The sequence below is a fragment of the Astatotilapia calliptera genome, chromosome 3 (assembly GCF_900246225.1).
Source record: "Astatotilapia calliptera chromosome 3, fAstCal1.2, whole genome shotgun sequence".
Lineage (NCBI taxonomy): Eukaryota > Metazoa > Chordata > Actinopteri > Cichliformes > Cichlidae > Astatotilapia > Astatotilapia calliptera.
Genome location: NC_039304.1, coordinates 25,415,549 through 25,438,276, shown reverse-complemented (window position 1 = coordinate 25,438,276; position 22,728 = coordinate 25,415,549). Strand labels below are relative to the sequence as shown.

Below are 22,728 nucleotides of genomic sequence, written 5' to 3'. Positions count from 1 at the left end.
TATTTTGGATGTTTTGGAGCACGGAGACAGGAACAAAGGAAACGTGTCATCATGTGATCGGTTGCATAGCAGCTGAGGTGCGATGGGCCAGAGTGATCACAGAGAAAATCTACAACCACTCTGTTCATTCATGCGTTTGCAACAGCGAGATGTGTGTGCGAGTGAAGAGCCAGGGGGTAAAAAAGTTGGAGAATCAGGAGACAGCTGATGGGTGAAAGAGGGAGAGGTAAAAGCAGGGACAGGGAAAAGGCGATGAGATGGGAACGAGGCAGAAATCCCGGCTCAGACTAGATGATCTCTCTGTCAAAACCACCATCATCCCTTACGCCGGTGCCACGATTTGGCCAAGAGATTCCCATCTATGCAGTTAAAGTCTGAATAATCACAGCTTGTGGATTTTTACAGCCTTCATTACGTGTAAGTGTGATACAGCAAAACAAACAAAGACAAACTCTGGTGATTAGGAATGTCATAAGCCCTGAAGTCAGAGCCATTTCATTTCAGCGATTACAAATAACAAAGAGACCTGCATTCACTGCATCGATCCCATACCAATGCCAGCGCAGGTAACGATATATGAATATATGAATTGATCCACATCCCTCTAATTGATACCACCAAAAGAAAAAGAAACAGAGAGCAAACATAAAGGGATAAAAGAAGGTTAAAAACTGGAAAAGGCTTCATTTACTCAAAGAAAGAATGAAAACTACACAGAGGTTGTCCACTGAGGGTTTCCCACGTGAAGAAAATCTGTGTTGGATATGATGCGATTCGAGTTTTAATTGGCTTGAAGTTAACAGGGGAAGGCATTTAAAAAACATCAGAAGGAGGAGAAATTGGAAGTTAATGTGAGAAATTAGCAGCTAAATAGTCTAACAACATTAAAACTCCCCTCATCGGAACATCCAAAGGCAGAAATTACTGATGTGCCTACACCGTCTGACTAACAGGTATTCACTGAGATTTGCGGTGCACCAAAATAAAAATGTCATAGGCCATGTATGCACAGACTTCACATGATAATGCTGCTGGGGTCAGCTTACCCGCTCGACAACAAAAATCCAAGCTGAGGTAAATGGATATATATAGTGCTTTTCTACTCACTTTGAGGACTCAAAGTGTTTTTACTACAAGCTTTAATCAAACAAATGCTTTTCCAATGGATCTATTTTATCCAAGGATCCTTTGTTGGAGGACCAGGGATTGAAACACCAACCATCCAATTAGCAAATGACACACTCTACCCGCTGAACTTGAATGAACTCCTAAGCAGCCATCTTGGTAAAACCTCCGGACAGATATTTAACCTGTCAGGTCCAAGTACCCCTAACCCTGTCCATTCATAGTTTACAATATTTGGCTTTTGAATAATGTCTCCAAAAATCTTTGGTGGTTTAATCCCAGCAGAGGTGGCGATAGAAATCAATCTCAAAGTCCTCTATCTAAATGAATACAGAGACAAAGATCCAGCCTTATATGTTTTCTGTTTCTGCAAAAGATTTCTTTGACTAAATAGGTTTAGACATTTGTTCTGAGGATTGTTTGAGTGTCACTCCTCCTCCTTATACATGTTTCTCCTGTAACTGGCATCTCTTCATTATAAATAGTGTTGAATTCCAAAACCTCACATACAAAGTCATAAATAATCAGGCTCTGTCGTATGTTAAAGATCTTGTAGTATAGTACAATCCCAGTCCATCCCAGCTGTTACGGGGAAACATGTGGGGTACATCATGGGCAGGTCTGTGACTTCATAGCACCAGGTGTTTATGTACACCACTACATCATTCATTTTTGCCTTCCCTTGCCCATACTTGGTGTTTTGTCCCATTTTCCTGTGCTTTTCTTTGTCTCTTCTCTTTTCAACTCATAAGATGGTCACCCTGAACCTGGAAGTTTCTTCCTGTTGAAAGGGAGGTTTTCCTTTCCACAGTCGTGCTTGCTTGTAGGGGATTGTCTGATTGTTTGGGTTTTCTCTCTCACACTGCCTTCACAAAGCTTCAATAAACATTAAAAGAAAAGAAAAAATACTATATAGGTAAATAGAAAAAACATAAAGAAAAAGTAGTTTATCTATAATTGTAAGCATAATCCACTCAACTTGTTAGCAGCAACCATTCATCACTCTACCCACATTGTACTGATAACTATATAAATTGACTCCTCTATGTCCAGGTTAAAAACACTTCTAAAAAGATCAGTCAGTCAAACTGAGCTTTGACCCACTGCGTACCAGTTTTCCCTGAAATTAAAGTTATAATTAGCCCCCCAAGTAAGTTCCTGGAGGCATTTCAAGACAGCGAGACTTGCTTCTAAGACCTTTAACGAAACATCCAATCTGACCTCATCAGTCTGAGGACTTCCTGCAATACAACAACATTTTAGGTTTCATTTTTCAAAGCCAAGAACTGCTAAAGAAATCCTCACGAGGAATTTCGCACATTCCTCCTCGCCAAACGACCAGCTGTCCTGACCAAAGCTTCTTTCATTTCACTGTGAAAAAAATACGGTTCCTCCTTTTTGCCCGTTAAGCAGCAATTACACCTCGTGTGTCTGACCGTGTCGTCATCACACCAGTAAATTCAGAAAATGAACCAGTAGTGTATGTGATGCAGCACCTGGTGACCGTCACTGTGGTGTGAAAGATGATGAATGTGCTCTGGATGCCGATTAAAGTCAAGGTCAAACATATCAGGAAACGTCTTGTGCTGATTATTGCACCACTGCAGGTGCACGGAGGCCAGTTGGCTGTCGGCTTCTGTTAAAACGTACACACATGCTGCACACGCACACACACACACACACACACACACACACACACACACACACACACACATACACTGTTCTCCAGAAGGAGACTGAGCATATGGGTGTGTTTACTCTCTCAGCTCGGCTCTATGCAGCTCTGCAAAGCGACATAAACACTTTGCATGTGTGTTTTGCAGCGCAACATCCTTCTCTTCCTCCCCTTCAAGCACTTCATCATCAATTTTTTTTCACCTCCTCTAATTTTGCTCCCTTATCTTTCTCCTCTTCGTCGTTTCTGCCCCAGCCAATCTTCCTCTTGTTCTGCTTCATCATCTTCCTCCCACTGCCCCCTCTCTTGTATCCCTCTCTTTCTCCATCCTTTCCTATCCAATTCCTCTTCCCCTTCTCCCCCTTAATCATTCGATGAGGAAGCGAGTAAGAGCTTCAGATTTACAAGGGCTGTCATCTCCGCTTCTCTCCATCTCCCATTTCTCTCGCTCTCTCTCTTTCCTGCACACTATCTCTACCTCGTTCGCCCCCAGAGATAATTAAAGAGACCACTAGTAATCCCATCCAACCGTGCAGGACTGGGCAGTGCACCCGAGCAGTTGCACACACAGACACACACACTTGTGCATGCACAACACTGCAGCATGTGGCAAGTTGTACTCAAAATGTGTAAAACATGAAACATTAGAATTTGCACAAGAACACACTTTGGATTTAAAGTGTATAGGGTACACACACACACACACACACACACACACACACACAGAGTTTATCAGCAAAGAGTTATACGACAAATTGACCTAGTTCATTCAAACCTGAGAGCCAAGATGAAGGAAACTGGAAGGAGAGATGGATGTTTGGGTAAATGAACGTGAGCTAAATGATAAATGAATCGAAGCACAAATGATATAAATGGGGGTGTGAATGGGTTGGAGCCTTTGCTGATGGAGAGATGGGGAAAGTTAGAGATAAATGGATGGAACAATGGCCCAAATGGCACTACTATACAGGATAAATAGATAGAAAAACGAATGAAGGCTTTCCAGGATGGATTGAGAGATTGAAAAGAGGACTGAGGGCCAGTTTAAAAAGATGTGGATGGGAAGGAAATGATGAATGAGTTGCTGGAGGGATTAAAATGAAGGAAGAAGAGCATAATATCAATACTATTTAGATGCGAGAGATGTGGCTATGAAACGGTTTGGAGAGATGGACGGTAAAATTGGAGGACAAATGGATTGAAGAAGCGATATTAGATGGACCAGTGCAGGACTATATGAATGGATGGAAGGATTTTTTGGGCGATGTGATTTGCCTGGACTATAACGAATTTGGTGGCAGAAATCGGAAGATGAAAGGACGGCAAAAAAAAAAAAAAAATCAAAAGGTGGACAGACCGAGAAGAGATCAGGTGAATAAATGGAAGGAAGTCAGCAAAGGTTTGGACAGAGAAGGGGAAAGATGGATGGATGGCTAGTGCAAAATGCAAGGATTTATGATAAGACGCTCTGAATATGACAAATTTGGTGGCAGAAATCCAAAAAGCAAATGAATGGAAATCATACAACGTAGACGGACTGAAAGGTTGGATCCATAAAGGGGCAAATAGAGGGTTGCATGTGCATTAAATAATTAATTTAGGATGAATGGGTGCATAAATCAGCAGAAAAATAAACAGAATTACATGACAACAGCATATAGGCAGATGGGTAAATGCACGTAGGCTGGGGAAGCGTGGAGGATGAATGGACGAGAAAGATGCATGAATACACGAGTGAAAAGAGTCCAGTCAGGTGAGGTTCGACTGGGGGGGACAAATGAGTGCATGCATGGACTGATGGAGAAGGGAAACAGAGTGAGAGGCAGACGGGAATCATAAAAATGCACCAGAGAGATACAGGGATAAAGTACCTGTTGCCGATTTGGGTCTGTGTCTTCCTTTGGGCCGTCGCTGGGAATTGCCCATACTATTCTTCCTGTCCCAAAACATCACCGCTTCATGCCACCGACACACACACACACACACACACACACACACACACACTGACTGACTGACAGAGAGAGAGAGAGAGTGACGGTCGAGGTGTGAGCTCGTCTCCCGGATTAAAGCATGTGCAAGACGAGTGACAGTCGATAAGTGTGTGAGTGAGAGGGAGGACTGAGCGTCACAGCATCACCAAAGCCGCCTGCGTCCCGAAGTGTGTGACTGCATGTCTGTGGTGTGTGAGGGGAGCTCGGCGTGTGATTGCAGATGAGTGTGTGTGTCCTACTCTACGTATATATGTGTGAGTGTGAGAGAGAGCTTGGGTGAGTGCACAGCGCTACGTGAGCTGGTGACAAAGCAGCCTGGGTACCGGCGTGTTTGTGTGTGAGAGAAACAAAGTGTGCGTAAGCAGCTGTGCATATTTTAGTGTAAGGTTTCAGTGCAGCCAGTGAGCATGTGCGTTACGCATGTGTGTGTTTGTGTGTCTTGAGAGAGAGAGAGAGAGACAGAGAGAGCATCCATTGCTTTGATTAGCTCCCAGCCAGTTGAATCCAGCCGCTGCTGTTCAATTCAGAAAGAATGCAGGCAATCACAGACGAGAGATCGAGGAAGAGGAACACAAGTGAGAGAGAGAGGAGAGGGAGTGAAAGAGGCAGAGCGAGAAATCAGGGAGAAAAGAAAAGAAAAGAGAGAGGAGGGGTCGGTGCAGAGAAGGAGAAAGTGATAGATTGGTCCACTATCAGCTATGTGACCAGAAAACTGAGGAGACACTGGCTACACAGCCAAAAGTATTTGGACAACCTTGCTTCCTCCCTTTTTGCTGTTGTCCACATACTTTTGCATACTTGGCTGACAACAACCTTTACTCTCATTTTATTGCCGTTTAGGACAAAATAAAAGCTTTTTAGTGAGCTGAGGAACTCGAAAAGCTGTAGGAGAGATAGATACCCGGTAAGACGACAGCATTGAGGCTTGAAAGGAGGATGTGAGCCAATTCAGTGTGAGGATTAGATGTCAGTCTGATAATGAGTCAGAAAGCTGGACTGGTATCAGTGACAAGAGATGAGATGTCGTGCAAGTGTGACCGACAGCTTTTATTTGTATGTTGGTAGAGAAGTTTTGGACTTGACTGCAAACTGTTATCACGCAAGCTGACATAGAGCGAAAAGGTCAGTCCTCTTTGTCGTTGCACTTTCAGTATCATCATATAGTATTTCACTAATAAACAGTCTGTTAAATTTACTACACTTGTGCCGTCTGTCAATTTTCTTCAGTTTATTGCCTTAATTTGTCGATGCTTGCATAATGACGAGGAAGCGTTTTGAATCTTAACCTGGGTCACAGAGACAGCAACCTAAGCAATTCAGTTCAATTTTAGTTATATAGTGCCAAATCACAACAACAGTTGCCTTGGCAACTTGTTACATGAAGGTATGTAAATAGATTAGCTGGACCTTGCTTTTCTACTTAATCTGGACGCATTTTCGTACTACAAGCCTCATTCAAACACATTTATAGAAGTCGATTGTTTTATGTCTAACCACTTTGTGAGCCAGAGGTCGACCAAAACCTCTGATTAGTAGACAACCCGCTCTGTCTCCCGAGCTTCTGGGACCGGGGTGCGGAGGCTTCAAAACTTCCCCTTTTCCCTATCACAGTAATCCAGTGACTGCTGTCAGCACTTTCACTGCAACACAGCTAAAGTAAGTGTGCAAAGTTAATCCAGCAGACTTCATTTCCCAAATTGTAAACCAGCAAGTACATTGCTGCTGGGGTGAAACATGATAACTTTAACCTGTGACTAATCCCATTCTTCCTTTGGGCTCCACCTCCACCTCGAAAAGTCCCAGGCAGAATTCTGCTGAAAGTGAATTGAATTGGCTGAGTTGTGTCACATGAGATGAGTTACAGTGCCTGAGATTGGTCTCTGACTTCTTGTACACGAGCACTGACTATTGTAAATATAAGATAAGTTGCACATTTTAAAACAGAAATGGTTCACTGAATTCTAAAAACACGTCTGGACCAGATCCAGACAACATTCCAACTAATAGTCACATAAGCATTAGAGGGTTGCTTAGGCAACAGGAATGTCAGGTCCCTGTGTGGGCGTGGCTTTGAAGAAATCATTTTAATAAATCCATCCATCCATTCGCTTCCGCTTATCCTTTTCAGGGTCACGGGGGACGCTGGAGCCTATCCCAGCTGTCATAGGGCGAGAGGCGGGGTACACCCTGGACAGGTCGCCAGTCTGTCGCAGGGCTAACACACAAGGACAGACAACCATTCACACACACATTCACACCTAGTGGCAATTTGGATTATCCAATTAACCTATCCCCACAAGCTGCATGTCTTTGGACAGTGGGAGGAAGCCAGAGTACCCGGAGAGAACCCACGCAAACACGGGGAGAACATGCAAACTCCACACAGAAAGACCCTGGCCTGATGGTGGACTTGAACTCAGAACCTTCTTGCTGTGCGGCAACAGTGCTAACCACCGTGCCACCGTGCTGCCCCATTTTAATAAATCTATTTTAAAATGCTCAAGTATGTTACAGACATTCATGTCTCTTTGTGTGGCTTAACCTGTAAATAAAAAGAAGTAATGGAAATGAATCAGCTCTGAGTTTATTCTTGCAGAAAAAAAAAAAAGGTTGGTATCATTGTGAAATTTTCAATCATAATCTTTCAATTTTTCTTGATGCACTGAATTATTGATGCACTAACAGCCTCATGTGTTGCAGCCTTTTGCACCGGAATAAAGATGTCATTGTTTCATGCTGTGAATAAAACATCTGATACGATCCACGAATCGTACAAAACATCTGAAGTAAGGTGGCCAAACCATAAAGTGGAAGGACAGACAAAAATATGGGGGTAGACGTGTGGAGAAGGACTCCAGGAGAAGGAGAAGGACAGAAAGAGATGGAAAAAAAAAGAAAGCAAGATGACTAAATAAGGATGGGGAAACTGGGTGGGCTCAGACCGAGGGAGAAAAATTGAAAGTGAAGTGAGCGGCAAAGGGAATGAGACTGAGCGGGTGAAGGAGTGAAAGAGGGAAGCGGGGAGAATACAAAATGAGGAGAGGATTTCTCTTCTCATTCCTCGCTCCCTTCATTTTCCTTCACATCTTCCCTTCCCTTTATCAAGTCTGCACACTCGATCTCGTAAAGCACAGGTCTCACACACACACACACCCACACCCACACACAAATACACACACAGATGTAGAGGTTGGACAAGGTCACCCAGACACAGTTATGAAGGGACTAAGTGGAAATTCATTTTCTACTCAAGATTGAAAAAGGCGTATCACGGCTACCTCGCAGCACAACATCACGTAACCCTTTAAATAACTAAAAATTAGAGCTAAACTTACTTTTGTTCCACGTTTGACTTACTTTTTTCAAAACCTTTAATTTCTGTGTTTACTAAGCATGACATTGATGATTACTTTGAGCCAAAAACTGAAAGCAGCTACAATCAGTATTTTAATTATAAGAATGTATCAGAGTGTTAAAGGAGGAAGTTAGAGAGGATGAGCTGGATGTGCAGCTCCGCTTGGCTTTACTGAGCTCTCAGCACATTGCTGAGCTGTCCAGTTCATAACTATTGCACCGGTTCCTCCTCACTGCTCTCAGGGGTCACAGTGGGCAGTGCTGTCAGGTGAATAAGCTCACCAACAAAATAAAAGGGAAAGAAAACACACCAAGCAAATATCTGCTGAACACAGTGTCACATTTAACAGTTATCGCACATGCAGCTACTTATATAGTCATGTGCTCTTGGTACTCCTTTGGTGTCATCTGGCAGTATGCAAGTTGGTCCAGTAGAGTCACTTTGCATGCCAACGGTGACTTCACCACAGCTCCGCACCATTTTACAGCGCTAACATGCTGCAGTATGCTCCTGTACGACAGGGATCGCCACTCTGACAAAAATCCCCACATCAGCTCTGCTATAAGAGAAGAAAACTCCAAATTGGAAGTTTTTTTATTGTTTGGTTTGTTTGTTTGTTTTTCAAAAAAGTCTCATCTTTCAAACCTTGGTATAAATTATGAATTTCTGAGTTCCTGTAATGATGCTATTGAGCATAATGAACCTAAAAGGTGTGGGTGGGATAAAGTGGATGGCAGCAAATAGCTTATTAAAAATAATAAAAATGATACAAATTACCTAAAAAAAAATGCCATCAGTCCATCTTTTATATACAGTCTGTGGTCCCAAATAGGAAAAGTCCCGCCCGAGCGTCACTCGGTGAAGAGTTGAACTGAGAACGTGATGGATTCAGTCAGCAGTACATGGACACCAAAGCAAACAAAAAAACTAAAGGAAACTTTGGACTTAATAAGAAAGACAGAAACACTACTCCAAATGAAAAATAACGTTGCCCCACAGCTGCTGGATGTGTCGATAAGTAACAAAATCAAAGAATGATGGACCCTTCATCCATCATATTTGCTCACTGTTGCATCATTGTTGGGTTAGATCTAAAACTAATAATAACTCATAAAACCGCAGTGGAACGATGGCACTCTACCTCTGGAGGTAAAGCAGACAGATGGTGCAGTGTTACATCTCTGTTGACTACGGAATAAAAGGGAAAAGCAAACTGACCACCACACACACACACACACACACACACACACACACACACACACACACACGGAGCCTGCAGGTCGTTTCCATTTGTCAGGAGCGGAGAGTAAAGAGCACTGGAGGCCATTCTTGTTCTTTTATATTCCAAAACTAAGTACTCCTATCTCTCCATTATATTTCATGACCACGTGGCCGTACCACTGATTTTTTTTTTCTTTCTGTCTTTTGTCTTTTACATCTTTTAACCTTATTTGCCCGTCCAGCTCAATTAAATTCAATATATTATACTTAATTTATATCAGAAGAACAGCTGCGTGCTCGTCAAACAGAGCAGAAGTCTGACTGGAGACTGCAGTCTGTCTCTCTTGGTCCGTCAGAACGAGCGTACAGCCTGATAAACCCACCCGATCCTTCCTCGTCTTCTTCTTGTCCTGCTCTCCTCTGTCATCTCTCTTCCTCTTCCTCTCTGCTGCATTGCACATCCTGATAAAATCCTGATAGAGAAAGGCGATGAAGAGCTCTTCTCCAAATTATCAAGACTTGAGAAAAACTATCTTTAGTGCTGCTGTGAGATTCTACACTGTAGTAATAAAGGGGGATGTTTGATTGTTGAGGTTTTCTCTCAATTGGTGTCTTTTTCTTACAATATAAAAGTTCTTTGAGGGGGATTTTATTGCAATTTGGTGCTATATAAATAAAATTGAATTGAAATAAATTTCCATACAAAGCACAACAGAGCCATGTTTTGATGGTGCTTACTGCAAATTCTGACCATACCATGTGAATGTAGCAGCAGAAATTGAGACTCACACCAGATAATGTTTTTCCAGTCTTCTATTGTCAAGGTTTAGTGAGTCTGAGTCTCAGTTTCCCATTCTTTAGCACATGACACAAGAATATTTAAATAAACTCTCGACTGACTGCATTTATGTGAGCATGTCACTCGGATCCAGGTCACATTTATTTCTCTGCAAGCTGATACACAGCTAAGAGCAGCAATGAGGAAATGAAGATGAGATTCCAGCACAATAACTTCCGTCTGTTTACTTCTAGAGAAACGGGAGCGGACTCTCTGTGGCTTCATGGGAATGTTTACTTGTACGCTTCTTCTGCCAGAAGCCATCACAGCATTAACAGCCCGAGCAGTAAAACTGAGAAAAATGACTTCACAGCTCATCTCCTTTCCCTAAAGGCACATTTTAGTAGATTATTTTCCACTTTATTAGCATCATTATTGCTGTTTCTTTAATGAAGAGCATTGTGTTTCAAGGGTGTGCTGGAGAATAGACGATGCTGGCTCGCACTCGCAAACAAAGTCGAGGACTGACAATGAGATATTACCACATAAATTTATAGACACGAGGGAAAACATCCATCAAGCTTTTGTAAATCTAAAGTTTACTTATTTAATGAGAGAAAAATATCATATCATAGACTCTTTATAAAAATTGGACACAACCTCTGGTACTGAATAAAGAGAACATGTTTTTTAATGGCCGGCAGGGGGCGACTCATGTTGTTTATAGAGAAAACTCCCTCAGCTCACTCACTGGGTGAACCCTCTTTAATTTCATTGTCTAGCTTTAAACCAGAATAAAACATGATGCTAATTTTGTAAGCTAGTAGCGCCCAGGAAGACCAAAAAGCATGCTATGCTTAACAACGTGAATGACAACTACAATTCAATCTAGCTTTATTTGTATGGCACCAACTCACAACAGTTGCCTCATAGCGCTCTATATTGTATGGTGAATTGTTAGCCTTGCAGTGTGGAGTACGACCTGTCGTGTCAGTTAGATACGCCCTCACTCATCCCATTTGGTGTCAAAACACCAAGATGGCAATGTCAACTCGAAGCTCCACAGCAGGATTTTGGTAACCACTGGGGGATGTCACAGTTACTAAATTAATCTTTTATATGCAGTCTATTGCAAAAAGCAAGGCATGCACTTTATGTCAGATCGCCCCCTGGTGGCCAGAGATAATAGCCAGCAGGAGGCGCCTCCAGTGGTTTCAAAAGGACCTTCAGTTGGATAATTTGTGGGAGAATGGCCCCCGTCCCTCTCACTTAATGACATCAACAAACACTTGCCTGATGAGGGTTCTGATTTTTCCAGTGGGTTATGTGGCTACTGGCCATCTTTGCATATAGTCTATAATCTATACTTTTGTATAGTCTCATTTAACCCAGAGCTGGAGCTAGGGAAAGGGTTTTCCTTAGAATATTGCCTCTAATAGTCACTAAAATTCGAGATGCAGATCCAGTCAGATAGTTATGAAAAGTTAAGTTATGAAAAGCGTGCAGTTAAACTAAAAAATGTATTTTTTCCTCTGTTGAGGGTGTGAGCTGTTTGTAACATCTGCCTTTATTAGAAATTATCTTAAATATCACAATCCTTCATCCAAGCATGCAAAAACTGGTGAAGCATAAAAGATATGACACAGGTATTTGTAAATGCAGACACGACCACAGCACTGAAGCTGGATTCACAGCCTTCTCACAGACACTTAAAGCAGGTGGATGGATGCTGTCAGCAGAGCTGAACTCCTGTCTTTTTTCTCTCCCTCCCTTTTGCTGGCATTTAGTACTCTCTGGCATATTTGCTCAATGAAATCTGCTGGGATTCCCTATTACCAATATCCCTAAACCATCACTAATCCAGGTTCATCCCCGGACCTACCACAAAGATTGCTTTTAGCCTCCCCCCACCTCAAATCTTGATACCACCAGTTATGTAACAGCTGTGAGGCCCGGAGGGTGAAACAGAGAGTGGCGTTAGAGAGTGAACCATTCAATTTCTTGCTGATACTGCCTGGTTTTTTTTTTTTGTTTGTTTGTTTGGGGGGTTTTTGGCCTCAATTTCACACAGGTGGCCACATCTTGTCAGCTACGGCTCTGAGTTACAGGCACACTCTCTTTCTTCTCTCTGTTTCAGGCTCAGTCTTACTTCAGCCTCTCACTCTCCATCCCTCCCCTTTATCACTGTCTCTGTCCCAGAAAAGTCAGGCAAGGTGAGAAAATTCCACCTCCCTGCCCGCCGCTGATTTCTCTCTCGTCTCTCGCCTTCTTTCTCAAGTCGTATTCACACGAGGACGACCACAAGACCTGACTTCGCCTTCTACATCCCTGCAGCTCTCACATGAGCTGACCAAAGCGTGATAGAAAGTGTGGTTTCTTTTCTCCTTCGCTGTTCAAATCTCACCACAGCATCCATAATATTTACCCTTCTCTCAACTTGGCCCAGCCTTGAACTAGCTATCAGAGCATGCCAAGCCGAACCTTCTCATAATAAGAGAGAGGCCGCTTTCAGAGAAACGAAGGATCAAAACAAGGCAAACAGAAGTTCTTTTTCAGCAGTCAAGCATTTGTTTACCTCCTCCGTGCTCTGCTCAGCACATATTTCCCCCTTTGCCACGAGCCAGGAAGCGATTTTACCTGTTTGTCCTGTTCCAGCGAATGAGAGACAGGTGCAACTCCGATTTGTTTTCTGTTTCAACCTGCGAAACCTCTGTTGAGAAAGAAAATTAAATCTGATATTATGTCTGTGGGTTTTATTTGCTGCGGGCCACAGAGCTCGTTACGATCAGAGCAGCTCCATTTTCCAGCTGAGTCGCCCCAAGTTAGGAAACCTCACCGAGGTGTTGAGGGGGATTTTTTCAAACGAGGCTGAAAAAGTGTCGAGAAACCTTTGATTTGTATTTCATGATGTTGATGTCAGAGCCCTAGAAGTTGTACAGAGACGCTGGCCGTCTTTAGCTGCCTGAGTTTTGGTGACTTCATCCTGCCAGTGGTGGTTTCCACCAAACGTGACAGCCATGAACTGCCGTCTTCCTCTTAGCTGCTCCTGATTCAGTCAAACGACTTTAATCAACATCTGGCTGGATCTGAATTTTGGCTTTAACAGAACTAAATCTTCGCTGTCACTCTTGATAAAAGGTTGGTTGTATTTTATCCACTGAGATTATTTCATCACAGAAAGCAGAGCAACAACTTTAAGGTTTAAGTGATCGTCCAACTCGCTGGTTGGTTTATGGCGGTGATTTTGGGTTTCTTTTTTTGCCGGGTTGAGAAATCATATCAGCAAAAATTTAACTGAAGCACAGTTAAAAGTCAGGTTACTGGGTTTTCAGTCATGCCATCATATGTTTCAGGTTGTGCACTGTTATTTAATAAGTGCCATTATTGGATTGCTTCATTTATTTAACCGTCTGTTACCCTCCATAATGGCAGCGTTGTGCCAGAAAAAGGATTTCCTGGTATTTAAACTGTTCTAAATGACTTGTTAGCCTAAAATCTGTCTAAAATATCTCTTATGTATGATATTAAGCCATATTTTAGCTTCAGTTTTTGGGTAAAAAGTCTCATTGACATTAAAAATGTACTTTTAAAGACACCGTTGTTAGTGTTTCTGAAGCTTCCTTGGAAGTGGAGCAACAGACTCCTGCACAAAAACTCTCACATGATGTAAGAATGTAACCAAACTGTTTATTAGACAGAAAGTGGGATTTTTAGGCTACTTGAGCCTAACATTAGCTGGCATATTATTGGCTTATAAAAGGCTGTTGATATTATGGCTAGCTACAGACAGCAGGATCACATGTCTAATCTGCAACAATATCAGGAATAAATGAGCCTGTTTATGCAGATTTTCTTATGTGTGAGCCCTCACTTCAGCTCAGGAGGTGTTTCGGGAGAGGAGGAAGAGGATTAGGTGGAGATGAGGAGGAAAAGGTGGATGAAGAAGAAGGAGAAGATGAAAGCATGAAAGATTTCTCCAAAGTGAAACCACAGACAAACAAAAGGGAGATCATATTGCTTTTTACAACAACCGACTGCAAACCACCCACTCACACATGCACACAAACTTCCACAATACTGACAATAGCTGCTAATTGGACTGAAGGAGGATGTTGATCACATTTTTTAAACATGGATTCCAAACCCAGGCCCTGGTGCCAGCTGCTAAAAACTACGGCTAACGAGGATGAGCTGACACACAGATTCTAGAAAGCTCAGTCAGCTCTCCTCACTCATTAACACACTTTTCTTCTCAAAGACGTCCCCACAAGCTTGATGGCAGGACCGTGATAGTGGATTGAAATTCACCTATTGTGTCTAAAACTCATTTTAAATTGTAATCTGGGTTTAAAATTGAATATAAAAGCCAAAAAATTAGAGAACAACTAATGAATGAAACCGTCAAACATGACTTTAAAACAAAAAAGGATCAAATTGTGCCACAGTTATTATATTTAGGGACTTCTTCACTTTGAGATGAAAATCAGTTACTGGCTTTCGTCAGATGATGTTTCCAAAGTCACAAAAGGGACAAATGAAGGTTTATTTAATTACACCGAAGTTGGATTTCTTAAAAAAAAAAAAAAAGCAAAGTAAAAATCATCTTTGAGTGTCACTCGGCTGTCAGCTTACAGTGAGAGTAATTTATCACTTCAAAGCCTCTTTGGAAACAGAGATAATTGGAAGATTTTTCCCCTGAGACCAAATAAGCTGATGCAGATTTAAATCAGTTAAAAAACAAAACACGTGTGACAGTAAAAGCCTCACAAATCCAGCAGTCACCACAGACTCAAAGTGTTTCACCTTTGCACGCTGTGCACACACTCACTGCTACAAACTAATTAAAGGCAATAAATGCATGAAGTCACGCACACACACATACACACTGGCTCCGATTGCTACAGTACCTTATAGTGGCTCAAACAGCAGGCTGTGGGACTAAAGTTTGTTTTGGGGTGGCTGCAACAAGTCAACAACACTCGAGTGCCTCTGGATCCGAGCGAGTGTGCACAGAAAAGAGAGGCAAGGAGGAGGCGGGAGGCGAGAGGAGGGGGGAGGATTTGTGGGCAGAGAAACCAGCAGAAAGAAAGAGAGAGACAGAAACACCGAGAGTACAAATCAAGTGTACAAACTCCCAACAGAGGATCAAAGACAGCAGGTATGAAAGAGGCTTTAAAGTGGGAGGAGCAACGCAAACGCAAAGGAGGAAACGACGGATTAGAAAAAAAACAACAAAGCACATGCACGATTGTTGGAGCTGAAAATATGAGGAAACGGGAGGCTCACAAATTCAGATCATTCCAACAGAGCAGACATCTGGCCTAGAGAGGATTATGGGTAATTAACTGCTCTTTAATGATCCCCGCTGAGCGAGGACTCTGACAGGACGAGTGCAGATTATACTCGGATACGTAAAAATGTGTGTTTGTAGCTCTGTGTGTGTCCGTGTGTGGTCATTCCCTCAGAGGGCAAGTCAGGGCAATAACTCAGACTACACTGTAATCCACCACAAGGACCACACACACACACACAAAGTGGCATAAATGTCAACAGAAATTTATTCATTTGCAACTGAACACACAGCAAACGCCCTGGTTAGCCTCCGGTGCTGCTTTTCAGAGATTTTCATCCTTCATCCTGCAGGTATTAAAGTTGTTATTTGACCTGTTGTTTCAGTTGCTCATGTGAAAATGTTTTTATTTCTCCTTTAAATCAACCCTGTATCAGGATGAAAGGCACACAAGTCCACATTCATTCATTCACAATCTCAAGGCCGTTTGTTCACGCAGCCAAACACTAACGATGGTATCGACCGCAACCAGCGAGTCAACAGGTGCTGGGATGATAACAGAGAGACGGACACACCTGAGGAAATCTGAGTGTGGGACAATGAGAGGCAGCAAATGAGGGAAAAGATGAAGGCGGGGCATGGATATGGTTACCTATCTGGCAATGCACAGGAAGAAGCGAGCAAAGAAAGAAAGAAAGAAAAGTGACGTCATCTATTAAATGCAAAAGCTTAATTAAACACGGGGTGCACAGGGTCATAGTTTAATAAAAGCAGAATAATGCAGCTCATATCCTACTGCAAGCTTTGCTCACCTTCATGTCTTTCATTTAGTCATTATTAAAAAAATAAACGATCTGATAGAAAAGAAATCTCTTTATCTAGTTTTTAAAAAATGGCATGAAAAAGTCATGTGATACTAAACTGAATAAACAACCTTAACAAAGGTCACAATAGTTTTTCAGCTGCTTGATGCAACAAGTTCACTGATTGATTGATTACAGTCAGACTGAAATACTTCAACCAGCAAAAATGTGACTTTTGGCTTTCAAAGAAAACTCACCAGCTGCTCCAAATTAAAAAGGTTTGGCAGCTCTCAGCTCAGTACAGCTTTGAAATCATCAACAAATCCTTACAACAACTTCTAGTTGCATCTGTGTAGGTTCTCCAGTCATCCAGGTCATGGTAAATGGTGAACAGTCTGGTGCTTACATAACACTTTTCTACTTCAATTTAGCACTCAAAGTACTTTTTTACTACAATCAATGATGAGGATCAATGATTAGGACACACAGGAGGTTAAATACATGGGAATCTCCAGGTTGTAGAACTGAAGAAGCCTCCTGAGTGACAAAAAAGTCTTTGTGAATCAAAAAGAAGCTGCCTTCTTTACAAGCACTCGAGGATGACTTCTTATTTTATTATCTTTTGATGACAGTTGCACCTGTTGTCAAAAGAAATGATTAAAACGGATGTTAAATGAATCTTTTATGCTATTAGGCTTTTTTCTCTGTAAAGTATCAGTGAGATCAGTGAATGTGCAAGAAATTCCTGTGAACCGAAAGCTTAAGTTTCAGACTGCTGTTATGTATCTGCGGTGGTTATTCAATGCTTGGCTTTACCTCAGCAGTTGGGTCTTGTAGCTGAGAGTGCCATCACACTGAGTCAAGATCACAGACTTCTTTTTGCTCCCAGCAAGGTACAGAGATTCAATAGCAATACCAGGTATTGCTATTGAATCTCTGGGTATTGTGTTCACAGATAGCACATTATCAGTGGTCTTTCTATAGCTTATTCAGAAAGTCACAAAAGCACAACAGTGGTAACACAGATTACAGCTTCTACAGCTTTACTGCTGTTTGTGCTTGATGTTACCACAGTAAATTGCAAAGTCAGAGTTGGTAGGACTTCTCCAACTTTCAGGTTTGAGGTCAAGAGAAGATTGGATCGTCAAGCACAAGCTGGGAAGCCCAAATGTTTCCCAAATCATTTGTTTGTGAGGGAAAGCCAATTAAGAAGAAAGTTGGCTTAAAGGGAAGGTGGCTTTAGATAGAGAGGAGCTACAACTCTTGTTTCAGACAGAGGATGAACTGGGGGGCAGTACCAAAGCCCGGAATAAGATAAACAAGGGCTTCTTTGAACTGTGAGTTATGCAAAGCTACAAAGCAGCTAAGGGCATAAACTACACCATGCCCAAGTGCAACTGACCACTGAAATACATAATAATATAATAAGCAGTGTGATCATTGCTTGCCAAGAACAAATAAGCAAACCGTGCCCTGACCTATTTAAAAGTATGGACCCTGTTGCAGTACGTATGTAATGCAGTCACTATCCACAGCCCAGCATAGATCTCCAACGACAACGGCCTCTGTAAAAATCACTTTGCTAAATATTTTAGAGGAAAGAGTTTTACCACTCCCCCAATTAAACCTGTACTCCACAACAAGAGAACATTTCAAAAGCACTTGTGGGTGTGAAAGAGATGGGTAGAGAGCATGTAACAGAGGAGCTGACACAAACTGGAGGCCACTTGGCCCCTGCCTGTTAAGCACAGCATAAGTGCAGACCAGCAGGAGGGGAGGTGGAGGAGGGGGGCACTTGTGCTTGAGAGCTGTGTAAGGCACCTGCGCTTTGTTTCAGTATGTGTTAAATATAAAAATATGTAGCTGCAAATTATCTTGGTTCTCTGCTTTTTTTAACAGGAAGGTAGCATAAAAATGTATAATACAGATATGTCATAATATGAAGATCGTGGCCCCAAATGAAGACTTCATAGGCAGACTTCTTAAATGCAACAAATCTTCATTGTAGTGAAAGAAATTATTACAAAAGACAGGAAAGAACATAAATCTAATGAGTGCACACACGACTGAGGGAAAGGAAGCACAGGGTGACTCACCAACAAGCTAATGCAAACTTTAGACAGACACATGAGGGAAATCGGGGAAATCGGAAACATCAGCTGAAACTGTTCAAGACAACAAAGGAAGTAAAATGGTAAATGGCCTGTATAGCGCTTTACTAGTCCCTAAGGACCCCAAAGCACTTTACACATTTAGTGATTCACCCATAGGTGATGGCAAGCTACATTGTAGCCACAGCCACCCTGGGGCGCACTGGCGCCACTGGGCCCTCCGACCACCACCAGTAGGCAACAGGTGAAGTGTCTTGCCCAAGGACAAAATGACCGAGACTGTCCAAACCGGCGCTTGAACCAGCAACCTTCCGATTACAAGGCAAACTCCCAACTCTTGAGCCACGATAGCCCACAAAACACAGGAAAACTATAAAAGAGCACATGAGACAGAGGATATTTAAAAAAAACAAAACAGAGGTGAAGTCTCAATAAGATGCAGGAACACACTTCTAAACACTCAAGACAGGTAACAAAAATTAAAAATGAAACATAGAGTGATTAAACAGAAAAAACTAGATACTAAGAATAAGAAGTACACCTGGTCTTGTGCCTGGAATCTACTGGAGCTGCTTCCAATGTCTGGGTTACAGTTCCTGATCCTCCTATTACCACTGAAACCACTCTTGACTTCATCTTAAACATTTACTCTAGTTGTTCCTTCAGTCCCCGGTACTTCTGTTTTCTCGTGGTCTTTCTTCCTGATGCTGCTATCTGCTGGGATTGCCAGATCTATCACAACTGTGGATACTCCATATTCATTCCAGCACTCTGTCCTCTTTGGTTTGGCATGGAGCCTATCCCAGCTGTTACAGGTTGAAAAGGCAAGGTGCAACCCAGACAGGGTCACCAATTTATCACAGTATTAACACATATGTGTATCTGACTTCCATTCGGATACAGATACAGCCAATTCACAATTAACCAACCAAACCAACTAACCAAATCCCAACAAGTCCTTGGAATGAGAGAGGAAGCCAGGCTCCCCGGAGAGAACCCATGCAGGCACAGGGGGAACATTCAAACGCCATATAAATAATTTGTCTTCACATTTGTAACATCCTCGTGTTTTTCCATTGTGACATCACAATGTGTCATCACAGAACAGCTCCAAGACAGCACATTGCCACAACGTGTTCCTCTTTATCTTCGTTCGTTGACAGGGACCTGGATTGACCACTGTCACCTGCAGCCTTAATTAATCCCACAGCAGATGTGCACTAATTTGCAAGCAGATATGTGTGTCATTGTGTGTGTATGTTGTGTGTGTATGAGTGCTATACGGGGCTGTTAATCTGCTAATCCACCACCCACAGAGCCAGATTACTGCTAGTTTAATAATGAAATGTGCCGGACATTAAAATATACCAGTGATCATGAGCTCACCACAGAAGGAACAACACAACACATCCTTTACCTCGTAAGACAACACACCTTCTCATCGTTGGAAGCTTTATTACCACTGAGTTACATGACATGAACTTTAACCCCACTCATAACATGTCAATTTGCTTAACAGACTATATAGTAGAACAGATGTCCACAAGTACCGGCTCAACTGATTTGTGGGAAAGAACCAAAAGGGAGGCGTGGCTTTCAGTTGCTATTAATGGATATTCAACCTCCACAAGAAAATCACCAGAAGGTCGAAATTAATGCACAAAAACACACACAAAAAGGAAATACTTTAGTTTTGACTTGTTTGAGCCTCAGAGTTGCAATGAAAGATTTTCAGATGTCCGAAAGGAGTGCAGCTGTCTTAAGCTTGGGAACAGCTGGACACCAGGTCATGTTTATAATTTGACTCATTATGCAACTCTTTAGCACCAGTTGTTAAATGTGCAGCATAGTGCCCTCGAATGACCAGATGAGGAGGTGTAAACCTGGTAAAAGTTCTTTGGAAACACTCACCCAAAAGACAGAAGTTCGAAAAAAATATCGAACTGCCTAAATTTGCACATGGCAAAACTGCAAATATCATACTGCAAATGTAGTTGTTGTCAAGAACTGAGGAAGACTCCATCAGACATGCCTCAAATCTGTAATGTAAATTATTCCCAGCTGGTCATGTTTACATTTGTCTCCATGGTTCAACATAAATGCGGCATCACTCAGGACTTGCTGCTCGGAGTTAATTGCCTCTATTGGTTGATTTGGTCTGACTAAAGAGCAACATAAATACTAAAAACTGTCAAAGAAAAATCATTTTAAGAGATTTAAAGACTTCGATTTCATTAAAACTGTAATAAAATCCTTCAATTACTACCAGAACTAAATATTTCCAGTGTTGCTACAGTGCAGTGTGAGAGAGTGGGGGGTTATGTAAGGACATTTCTGGCTCCGAACCCCAATCTGGTTACGTAACTTTGGTTTGGGAGAGATAAATGTGGTCGTGGTGATGGTGGAGGGTGGGGGGACCGTGGAGAAAAAATTTCCACAGGGTTGGGGGGGGGGGGGGGTTCATGGGGCACGGGAACATTTCAGATATTCTAGATCTCTGACCCTTTCTTTCTTTTCTTTTTTTTTTTTACATCTCCATCCAACCCTCTTGTATCCCCCCGAAATTCATCCCTCAAGCTCAGCAAACTGTTTCCTACTTCTTTCTTTCCATCTTCCTTTCTTTCCTTCTCACAGAAATGTTTATTCATCCCACCCTACATCTGTCAAACTCGCATAACTATCCATATATAGACAGAAACCAGAAGAAAAGGGTATAAAATCAGAGAATGAAAGCATTGAGAATGAACAAAAAAGGAGAAAAGGACTGTGGCAGTTTGGGAACAAACAACCAAGAAGGTTTGATGATGTAGAATCCTAAAAGTTCAAAATTAAATCACCCAGTTCACAGTGTTCCCACGTCTGCCTAAAGCTGTAACAGTCCCAAAGGCAACCCTGATGCAACAACTGCACACAACATCTAAATACTGTGAAACACTTTGTTCGCCTGCACACTGTGTTACCCTCGATTCAGATAGACCACTCTCCTAAACTCAAACTACATCACAAAGTACATCTGATTATTGGCTTGTAGTACCAAGCTCCCAAATCTCCACATCCCACACTCCACCTAATGCATCAGACCCTCCTCAGCCCACTCTGTACAGCTATTACAAAACTGCACTTCCCCAACACGTGCCAGAATAACCCTAATGACATCACTGTGGCATCATCAGGGTGGGATAGATTTACTGTGACTTCCCAAAGCTCCTCCAGATCCCCACGAAGTGTTACATAACTGTTTTCATAGGCTCAGTACACACAAAAGGATCTTCTCTGTTTTGTTTTTTTGGGGGGTTTGAAATCTTAGAGCGTCAAGAGGTTAATCTCAAACGTCTATAAATTTGCGTTTTTGACAGGTCCCTACACACTCTAATGAAGATGACATATTTTAATCAAAACAGATTTAATAATACACATGCTAATCTTTGTTACTGTAGACAGCACACTTGGATTTGGCCAAAGTGTCTTAAACCTGCACAAGGTGACTCCTCTGGTTGGATGGAGGGCTAATTAACCCTACCTTCCTTTTCTCTGGTGGCTTCATGGGGTCACTAGTTTGAAGTCAAACTGAAGAACTGAAGCTTCCCTTCAGTTTTACAATTTTAATTTATACTGATCACTAGTTGCTACTGTGTTTTGCCAATAAAACCCTGGATTATGTCAAGAAAAAGCTTGTGGTTGGGATTAAATTATAATGGCTTTTGGTTTCTAACATTTCCTTGTATATAGCTCACATCTGCAGCAGATCTGTTTCTTCTGGAGCTGAGGTCTCACAGAGAAAACAGATCAATTGTATTATTATCTTTCAGTCTATAACACAGATTGTTATGCAACGGCAGATCCCACTTTGGTACTGCTGTCGTCCTGTTTTTGGTAAAGCCGGGCAGTCCAGATTGTTACTAATATGCTCAAAGACTGCGAGCCAGACGCTGGACTTGGGATTTCATTCTGCTTTTGTAGAAACAAAGCTGACTTCAGCTGGGAGTATCAAATCTCTCACATGTTTTATTTGGCTGAGAGCAGCTTTTGTAATTTATTATTCAGTTTATGGCCCTCAGGTTAAACTAACAGGCAGCAGAACATCTTCCTTCCTCAGTTTAAACTGTTAGACAAGATGGGCCTCACATTGCAGCTAGCCAGAAAACGCAATCTGCTTGAGCTGTTAGATGATGCATGTGTTTGCCTGACTCAGAAATGAACTGTGACCAACAATAACATGTACATAACTCGCTCAACCGCAAGTCCACTTCTGTTAAACATGAATAAATAGGCCTTTAGGAATTTGAGCAAACAGCTGATGGTGTTCTTTTCTCTCTGGGTGGGTCTCCTGTAAGCCAATAAGGGGGAAGAATGCACTAGGATTACTTCATAGCTGGTGC

At 42.1% G+C, this 22,728-nt stretch overlaps 1 protein-coding gene across 4 annotated transcripts in view; it reads right to left on the bottom strand.

Moving 5' to 3' along the window:
* The window catches only part of nhsl2 (NHS-like 2), a 191,663-nt gene that overhangs the window by 94,876 nt on the left and 74,059 nt on the right, over window positions 1-22,728 (bottom strand). Inside the window, exon 1 of one of the 4 annotated variants that reach the window (XM_026162568.1) lies at window positions 4,672-5,347. The exons of the other annotated variants lie outside the window; for them this stretch is intronic. Within the exon in view, the coding sequence (XP_026018353.1) occupies window positions 4,672-4,750 (79 nt within the window). The 5' untranslated portion in view covers window positions 4,751-5,347. Of the gene's footprint in view, window positions 1-4,671; window positions 5,348-22,728 lie in introns of those variants that run through there. 4 annotated transcript variants of the gene reach the window in all.